The 10,131-nt window shown below is 47.3% G+C and overlaps 1 protein-coding gene across 1 annotated transcript in view; it reads left to right on the top strand.

Annotated features, from left to right (window-relative positions):
* The first annotated feature begins 3,380 nt into the window (after positions 1-3,380).
* Trol (terribly reduced optic lobes) overlaps positions 3,381-10,131 on the top strand; it is a 125,463-nt gene continuing 118,712 nt past the window's right edge. Inside the window, exon 1 of the mRNA XM_076796389.1 lies at positions 3,381-3,762. Within this exon, the coding sequence (XP_076652504.1) occupies positions 3,691-3,762 (72 nt within the window). The 5' untranslated portion in view covers positions 3,381-3,690. The remainder of the gene's footprint in view (positions 3,763-10,131) is intronic.

Here is a 10,131-nt window from a genome sequence, read left to right as displayed (position 1 = left end):
TTTCCACGGACCAGCGGACGTTCGTTTATATTCGCGACGCGGGCTCCATCGGCGAGGATACTTCTCACATTTCCACGTATTTGCGAATGATCGCGGGTGGCCGGGGCTATTTCATCGAAATGTTTTTTTAATTGCGAAACATTTTCGTTTCCGATCTTATTTTCAGGGCCACCGTCTCCTCGTCGGCATCCTGAACGATATTTGCCGATTTTTTCGACATGATTCCGTATTTCATTTTGCACCTAAGTGACCCTATCATAAAGTGCAGTCTTCCGGCTTTAATCTAAGGCCTCGGACGTTCAAAAATTCCTACGGGAACACGTTCCAAAATTGATCCAAAGTTAAAATCGCTTGATTTTCCTCGGACGCGGCGGGCAGGATTTCCTTTCAAATCTAAATTACCTTAAGAATTGCTCGAAGAAGTATAGTTTCACTATATTTCCCTGGACCATTTTCTCGAACCGCTTGAAACACTTCTAAAATAACGAAATTAGGGTTGCAGGTCATGCGAACGAACAGCGAGGGTTCGTCGAATATTTCAGCTATACCGGGCTTCATTTCGCCGAGGAAGAAGAAGGAGAAGAAGAAAAAGAAGATACGGTTCATCGACTATTCTCGAATATACATGGCCGACGAAATTAGGTGTCGAGAATCGAATAGAGGGAACACGGCTCTGAAATCCTAAAATATTAACCAGCAAGTGAAAATACCCCCGGAGTCCTGGATGTCCCAAATAATTATTACCTGGCTCTTTCGAAACGTTTCACACAAGTCAAAACTATTTCTGAGTCAGAATCAATTTATCTTTCTGAAAATTCAACTGATTTTTAGAAATTGTGTGAAATCAATTTACAAAGATAAGTCAGGACCGACGGACCTCGGCAGAATTGGCTTCGCACTTTTGGCGTTATTATATAATGATTCCAATTAGAACGGCTCCTCGCAGGATGTCTCAGCGAGAGGCGGATGCATTTCTCCGAGGCTCGGAGAGGCCGCGGTTGACCCGTTTAAAAAAGATCACCCTCGCATCTGTTGCTGAGCGCAACAGATCCCCGGGTCTGACGAAGAGAACAGGATGCCAAAGAACAAGGAGACGAGCAACGCCGGCGAACGCACGCGTGCACGATCAACCGCTGAATGCACATGCACATGCACATGCATATATATTCTTCGTCATCCTCGTCGCTGGACCAACGGTGTCCCCGTGGTTCTTCGATTCTTCGATTCCACGATTTCCACGGCCCAGTTTGCCGGACAGCTCTGCTGAAATCGAAAGCATTCGAATCTAGACTGCAGGATCGATGAGACTAAAATACAACAGCTCTGAAAAGACACACCGGATCTCCCATTTGCGATCTTTAAACTATTATAATTTTGTTAAAAATAATGCTACGATGGTGAAACTAGGCTCAATCTAAAGTTTCGAGCCTCCTCTTTCGCCTCACATAGTTTATTTTCCGCCGAGATGTTTCTGCAAGATGCGGCGCGTGGGAAGCCGAAGACGCGTTCTTCCTCGAAAGTGCAATAAACTGTGTTTCTCATCCGTTTCTGAAAACATTCTAAAATTTTTTTTCGGGCGTGAGACTGCAGTGTATTTCAAGATTGAAGCTTCCTCTTTCCAACGACAGTTTGAAAGATGTTGTACGATTTTTTTGAACGGTTTTACAGGGCCCGAGCGGAGGGTGTACGGCGATGGTTGAACAGTCACAAAAGGTTAGGGGAGTCTTTCTTATTTTACTTAAGCTCTCCGGATATACTGGGACCGCCTAACTATTAAATTATAGCAAGAGAAACGTTGCAAGTTTTCGCTACTTTCGGTTCAAATTAATTTACCTATGGAAGAAAGTGTTTCAAATTTTTATATAGTATGGCTTTCATATTTTTGGTGTTATTATACGTGTTACAGTTAGAAGGTCGATGCTGTACATCAGTCTAGCGTCGTTCGATGTCTCTGGATCAGCGTGATCGACGCGGCCCGAAATGGAACGAGCAAATAATCGCACGGTTTATGATCGAGACCCGAACGAACATGTGTATTGCGAGATTTACAAGGACTTTGACCCTCGAACGCCTTCAATCGACCGGCATCCTACCGTTTCGAGGGTCTCTGACCTTCGTGATACACGGGTCCACGGTAAATGGTAACGCAATGGGAGGCTGCGAGATTAGGTCACCGCCGACACAAGCTAGGGAAATTTCTCCGAAGCCAACAGCCGCCTCTGACGATTTCTACAAGCATGTTCTGCGACACGAGAGAAATTTTGCGCCGGCATCAGCACGTGTTCGGGTCATTAACGCATGCAAAGTGGAATCATCGCTGCAACGGTAAAGGGGACATAATCTTCGGACATAGCATGTATCAAAGGGACACAAACTTTCTTCGTTATCCGAGAACCTCGACTCAAATCCAGGCGCTCGTAGATCACAGCTTTCCATTTCCAAAAAACCGATCTCTCTTCTCGTGTAACTCGTGCAATTTCGGTTATTTCTACATGAAAAAAAATCACACGCCTGCCTCAAATACCAACAAACGCGCGTGTAAAATCCGAACGCGAAAAAATCCCAAAAATACCTCGAAAACCAGAGGGACCAAAGCGCAATTGCACCCTATGCTTGTCCTTGCAAAGGACAAGCCTCCTAATTTCGGGACAGTGACTCACCTGAGAAGAACCCACCTTGGAAGGGTTCACCGGGCGAACCTTGGTCCCCATTGTACCGGCGACTTTGACCTCCGGGACGAGGGGAGTTGAGCTGGGTCCGGTTTCGAGGCGAGCGAACGGTGACGAAGCACGGTCGCGAAATATCGCCTGCGAAGGAGACGCGAGATGCGTCCGCTATAACGAACCCCAGAAAAGAAAGAAGGAAAGAAGGGGCTGGGGCGGCGGGGAGGGGAGGGGAGGGGAAGACTGGGTCTCGCAGTCGAAGCCGGGGAGAACAGAGAGGGAGAGTGGTCGCGATGAAATCGAGAAAGACGCGTCGAAGGAGACAGTAACAACTGCGTCGAGGCTGTGGAGGGGCAGGAGCGTGAGACAGAGAGAGAGGGGTGTGGACGGCGAGAGGGGAGCCGCGAGATCGCGCCGGTGGAACGCGACGAGTCTAGGGAACGTGCGCGAGAGAGAGAGAGAGAGCGTGAGAGGGGGGGGGGGAGCGACTGCGCGGCGAGCGAGGCAGAGGGGTGGAGAATGTGGACGGGAGGGGCGGAGGGGCGGAGAAAGAGGAAGCGGTTCGGGCAGAGAGAGGGCGCGAGACGGAGCGACGGGACCACGAGAGAGAAAGGGAGAGAGGGAGAGGGAGAGGGAGAGCGCGAGAGCAGCGCGAGGCTCGCGAGGAGAGGGGGAAGCACCGGGGCTTTTGAAAAAGTTTTATCTTGCCGGCGCGCTCGGCCTTTCAGACGCTACCGAACGCCGGTACGCTCTTGTACGGTGGCAGCGTCACGCGCGTGCCTTCCCGTGGCCCTTCGTGCAACATCCTGGACCCTTTGCCGAGTTTTCGACAGTGCCATTCACACAGAGATAGAGAGAGAACCGTTCCATCGTTGTTCTAACCCGTGTGTCGACCCGTGATGCGACGGTCCCGTTGACCGATCGCGCATCGTTCGTTCACCAGGCTTCGTGAGATTCTAACCGAGAGAGGACCTTTGGCCTTCGAAATCAAACACGGCCCGGACCACGGTCCTCTTCTTCGCCGGACATGCGGGAACCCGGCTTAAAGGGCTGCCTCCTGGTGCTCCTCGTCGTCCTGGGGACCGCCATCGCGTCAGAGGTGAGTGCGCTAAAAGTAAACGTGATTTTTTCGCATTCGATGAACGGTGGGAGAATTTTCAAAAATATAGGGACGGACAGGGGGTTCTTAAGTGGGCAGCTTTCTATCGCAAACCGGTGAATTCTGAGTATTATACCACGACTAGTAGCTACAGGCTGGCCCAAAAGTCACCGAACCATCCGAAAATGGATTAACCCTTTCATATTAACTCTTTCGTGAACAAATTCGTATTTTAAACGATCGGGCAACTATGCCCGATACGAACTAATCGGGTGAAAATATTTTTGTTGAGCCATGGTGGAAACAGTTTAGCAAATTGACGGAAGATAGCGACGAGGGAGAAGAGGGAACGATACGAATCAAATAGCAATCGATTAAACGACAATATTACCGCTGAAGTATGAACTAGCAAGTTGAACGACCACAGTATTGTCGAACGCTGTGGAACATTGTTGACATAAAAATGAGGGGAAAACGAATGCTTAGCGAGACTACTAGCGGTACCAAGACCGACCTTGACGGTCTATGGAAATTTTTGGGCAGGTGTTAGGGGAATCGTATAGTAATTTTTGCCCCGGTGAACGATGTAGGAACGACCCGGTGCCCGAATTTCTGCCTGGCGGGCAGAGTTCGCTCACCCGGAGGGGAGCTGGATTATTCACGGCTGTTACGTGAACCGATAAGAATCTTTGCGTTGATTTTTGCGTTCCAGATCCCCTTATCGTGACCAGTCGCGATAGGTGTGTCGGGAGCGCACACGCACGCTCCTCCAACAGCCATTGTTTTCTTCGGATAATTTCAATAATCGGCTCGGGAACACCGGGCGACGACGCTTCGCCGGTGGATTTGCGGATTCCGCTGGTGGTTTTCGCGAATTTCCTCATCCACCGTGCGAAATTTCACTGTCAATCTCTCCCCCGTTTCCTCGCAACATCGGGAACGGAAAGGTTGCTCCGTTTTTACTTGGATTAAATTCGAAAAAGAAAAAACGAGAAAAAGTCCGTTGCACTCGACTACATTACGCTTATAATACAATGAAAATTTTGCCTACTTCTACTGTACAACTAGACTAGTGCTTTGCTCGCGTAATTAAATTATCTCTAAAAAATTCGCAACTGCAGGATTCCGTTGTCCTACGTTATTCTCACAATTACCGTTCAACCTTCTGGTCTGGTCTAATTGAAAAATATGAAAAATATTGAAAAATATGCCGCGTGAGCTATAGAGTCCATGGTCCATCGGCGATGATCGACGACGGCCGAGATTATTATAGAATAATTTGAGCACGAAACGGGAAAACAGTCGATTCAGTGAGAGAAACGCGCACAGGATTCGCATTCACGTCGCCGGCGGGCGCGTGTCGGATTTTAAATTTCCTGAATGGGATACATTGATAGACCCGGCGCACAGAACGCGCCTTTCCCAAGGAACCGTTTCTTCCTTTTTCTCCTTTAGTTCTCACGTTTGAATTCTTCCAGGTTAATGTTTACCCTCTCGACGCTCAGGCTGAGGCTGAGGCAGGCGCGCGCGCGCGCGCGCACACACACGGGGTTTTGTAATAACTTTTATGTAACAGGCGTGTGTCTCGCGCCAGGCTGGAATATAATGGAAATTAGAATGGTCGAAGCGAAAAGACCGCGAGGTACGTTTCGTTTCGGACCGGAGTTTTTCACGGTCCGCCGTCAATATTTCGAATTTTAATTAAACTGTGATTTTAAAACGATAGACCCGGACCGCCGTGTTCTGTAACGCTGCCTCCTTTTTTCCCCGCTCTCTTCTCTTTCGCTCCTTCTTTTTCTCTTTGCACAGTCTCTCTCTCTCTCTCTCTCTCTCTCTCTCTCTCTCTCGTCTCTCTCGTCTCTCTTCCTACGCGCAGCGTACACAGATGATTTCTGACGGTGTTAGGCAAAGGATTAGCTCGCGAGCGATGATTCTTCGCGAGCAAACATCCTCTTCCCTCCGTGTAAATCAGTTGATATCTAATTCTGTCCGCTTATCGTTCGCCTTCGTCGTCACTCGTATGATTGCTGGATACCGAGAATCGCATCCTGATTATTACCACGGTCATTATTGTTTGCTAGGGACCGTTGTCGTATTGTTCTGCAAAATTCTTCAGCCGGGGCATTGCGGTTTATTTTTCTGCGGGGAATTTGCCGAGGGAATCGTTCGGAAAATTTCCCGATCGATTTACCAGGGATCTTTTTATTTGGGAGAGAGAAAGGGAGAGAGAGAGAGAGAGAGAGAGAGAGAGAGAGAGAGAGAGAGAGAGAGAGAGAGAGAGAGAGAGAGAGAGACAGAGAGAGGGAGTGAATGTCGAATTTAGAGAGGAAATTTGTGGATGGATTGATTGGAGATTTTTAAATTGATGGGGGGAATTTTATTGCTGGTTTTTTTCCGGAGAAACTTGTCGCCAAATTGTCTAGCGATTTTTTGAACTGTAGGGAATTTTGTTGCTGGTTTTACAGGAGAAACTTGTCGCTAAGTTGGCTAGGGATTTTTCGGTTTTCGAGGAATTCTACAGCTAAATTCGCCACTGTAATTCCACGGGTAGAACTTTGCTGGGGAATTTTATAGGTTCCCAGGAAAATCGTACAGCTGTCTCGGGGCTAAATTTAGGAACACGGTGTTGGTTGATCCGAAACGCGAATTACTGTATTAGACAGTGGAAAATCGCACGGATTTGAAGCACGAGCCGGTCCAGATCGATAATTCTCATAGTTCATTGTGGGTAATGAAGTTACAGTGCTTGCCGGGTTCTATTCCGGAGACGAAAACATTTTCGACGTTCCTAGCTTACCGGGGAAAATTTAGAATTCTGCTGGCTGTCATACTAAATATGGAACAACAGTGTTCAATTCGAAACCTTAAACCAACTAACTGGAAAATTGTCCGAGTTGATGGCAGAAATTCTTTCAATTGAAAACTAGGAGCAGCGTGTTGACGAGACTCGACAGATTGTAGAAAAAGATTTGGGCATCGATCGTTCGCCGGGGATGCTGTGCCGGTCCATCGGTCGTGTCACGGAGTTTGCAAACAATGCGAGAACAGTTCGGAAAGGGAAACACGGTCAGGACCCCTCGGATTATTATTATTCGCGGCGAATCGCGTAGCGTCGCGTCGCGTCGCGGCCGATACTCGCGCGAATAATTGCCGGGCCGATTATATTCCGATCACATCGGGAAACTTGGCCGAACCGGGGACCGTAGAAGACGGTGTGGACGACAGTCAGACAGTCCTCGTGTCGTCTCGGCTACCGAAACTGCCGATCCGTCGAAATGCAACCATGATCCACCGTTGCTCAATTTTCGCCAGCCTGCGAAAACCATTGCCGCTTCTATCCGCTCCTCGCTCTGCACTATACCACACTATACCTGGTCCGCTCCAATCATCCTTCGACTATCGGAGAATATTTTCACTTGTGCCGGAAGCTAAGTGCAGTCGGCGGACTTTTCTGTAAAATAAAAATCAGTTGCAAGACGCTTGGGAATTTCTTTAACAATTTAAAAGAATTGAAATTTTTTAATCTTTCTACCGGTTCAAATGCCTCCTGCTCAGCTTTCTCGCGAATGCATAAAATCGGCAAATCCAGTAACGATAAATGAATTAGGGACGCAAGCTTGAGCAGAAACCACCACCGGAAATGATACCTCGAAAGATATCGCGAATAATTGTAATGAAAAGTTGATTCTCTCGGATCGTAATAATTTATAGGGTTGCTCTAATTGTTCCTCACACGGCGAGACGAGAATCAACCTTGCATAATTAATTACATTAATACTTGATTCGCTACAAGCATTTCCCTGTAAAAATAATTTCCGCGACGTCTGCGAATTCTCTTGGATCGAGCAATTTCGACATAGTTAAACAACAAACTGGTGGTAACGCAAGCCGCACAGACTATGTCTTGAAAGTATCGACGTTTTTCTATATAATTGATCGAAAAAGGTTAATTCTCTTCGGTCGGTTTACGGCGGCACTCGAATCGACGAAACGTCAGGAGCAAAATAAAAATGGCGAACAGTAGTGCGAGGATCGATTTCGTGGACCGAACCGTCGTGGACGAGTTGGCTGGTCGGTGTCCTGTAATTATGCATTAAAAATAAGCTCGTCCCTCGAAATACGATTCGACAATTTTCAAAGTCCCGGGGCTTGTCGATCAGAGACGAAAGAATGTTCGAGCCAGTTCGATACGCGATCGGTACAGTTTACTTTTCCGGCTGGACGTGTGTACAAACATGGCGGCTGATAAAATTCGGGAATCGTTTTCGCAAAGGGAGACCGTCTCCGGTTCGCGAGATACCGTTCGACACCGCGGACAGATATAATATTATACAACGCTAATCGTATGCCGAGAACGATCGGGGCAATAGAATTCGATACGACATCGATTATCGGAGCGACGATCCGGCTGACGATCACCGGAAGTACCCGCGATCTTATTAATCGTCCCACGGTGCTCGGTAAATAATGAATCGATGCTAAGTTAACAGTGAGTCAATGTTGACTCAGTGCCCGAACTGTTTAGCCTGGTTGCTGTCGGTCTAATTCTGGGAGAACGATTTAATATCGGGTTCGCGTTAACGGCCGAGGTATTATGCCATCCGGGTTTCACGTCGAGCCGCGATTCAGCGAGGAAAATTTCATTCGATAGGGAACACCGAATTTAATAACAAAAGTCATTGTACCGGCGGATGTGGCAGCCGGAGCTATATTTGAGTCGGATACCGATCTCGACCAGACGAAAGCGCTTCGATTCGGTTCGCAAGCTATTGATCAAGATCCGCTCGGTATCTTGATCAATTAGGAACTCGCGGATCGAGACCTATTCTAGACTATGGAGCCGAATACCCCGGCCAAATGTCGAAAGTTCATAGACAGCTGTTGCCAAATCGATGGAATTCCCAGACCCAAACGTTCCCGATTCGTTTATTGCCAGAAACAATTGGCTGTATTAATCGGGAAACTTCTGCTTGGTGAATTCGCTCGTCGAATTTTGTTGCTGAGACTTCTCGGGAAATCCGATCTAGTGAATTCACTAGGGAAACGATTGCTGAACGTTCTAGGCAAGATCTACACACAGAATTTACTAGGGGAATTTAGGTTTGAATTTTCCAACAGGAGGAAATCATTGCTGAACTTTATAGGGACATTTTGGTAGTAACCCTGACGGGGAAATTATTGCTGACCTTTGTGGGGAAGTCCGATCTAGTGAATTCACTAGGGAAACGATTGCTGAACGTTCTAGGGAAGTTCTACACACAGAATTTACTAGGGGAACTTCTGTCTTGAATTTTTGTACTATGGGGAAATCATTGCTGAACTTTCTAGGGACATTTTGGTAGCGATCCTGACGGGGGAAATTATTGCTGAGCTTTTTAGGGAAGTTCTGGACGTTTTACGGGATTTCAACCCAGTAAATTTACTGGAGGAAATTATTGCCTATTTCTCTACTAGCTGAAACAATTTCTGAACTGTCTAGGGACATTTTGCTACCGAGTCTGCTGGGGGAAACGCTTGCTGAGCTTTCTAGGGAAGCAATACGTAACGACTATACTTGCACTATCGTTTCCAGGGAGTTTCTGCCACCATAAATTGATCGAGGAAGCTGTCGCTAGATTTGATAGGATAGGTCGCGACTTTTCCGAATTTGTTCACCGAGCGGTATCGGATGCGACAATAAAACGATTCGAACCGATTGCATACGGGTCAAGACCGGCTCGAGCATCGTTTCCATGCGAACCTGAACTTCGTGACGAGCTCGTTGCGCAACAGTTCATTCAGCATTCGTTATCAGTGCGGCAAGTCGCCGTTTTACTCATACGAATTACGAATTTCCTGCAACTATGTTGGAAATGAACGATCACGATCTATTATTAATCGCTGATCGCACTACCGGCGACTTAGGAAGCACGAACGATTTTCGAATGTTCTTCGTGATAAAATGCTCGGCTTGTGCGAGCAGATACGCGCAACGACGAACGCCGAACCTTCAGCACTCTGTGTCATTATTCAAACTATTTAGTGCTTTATTAAATTTGTTCATACTTAAGTAGACTGCCGATATTTATGCAAAAATTGCGCGATGCACAGTGAATTCTCGATATATGCCAAGAACACGGTCCGAGGCCTCATGGGGCATACCCCGCGGTAGTGGGGATAATTCCGCGGCGTTTATCGTCCAGGCCTTGGCGACATGTATAGAGAAGTAGGTAGATTTGCTTGTTCTAGGAAATTCTGAACTACAAAGAAGCTCCGATCACTGTAAAATAAACTGTGGTGAATTTTATCGTTCGAATGGATTCTAGCAGGTTTGCACTGTAGGAAACGGTCGAGAACACTATAATTCGAGGACGTCCGTCCACGAACACC

This window comes from Halictus rubicundus, chromosome 11 (genome assembly GCF_050948215.1).
Source record: "Halictus rubicundus isolate RS-2024b chromosome 11, iyHalRubi1_principal, whole genome shotgun sequence".
Taxonomy (NCBI): domain Eukaryota; kingdom Metazoa; phylum Arthropoda; class Insecta; order Hymenoptera; family Halictidae; genus Halictus; species Halictus rubicundus.
This window is presented reverse-complemented; position numbering and strand designations above follow the sequence as displayed.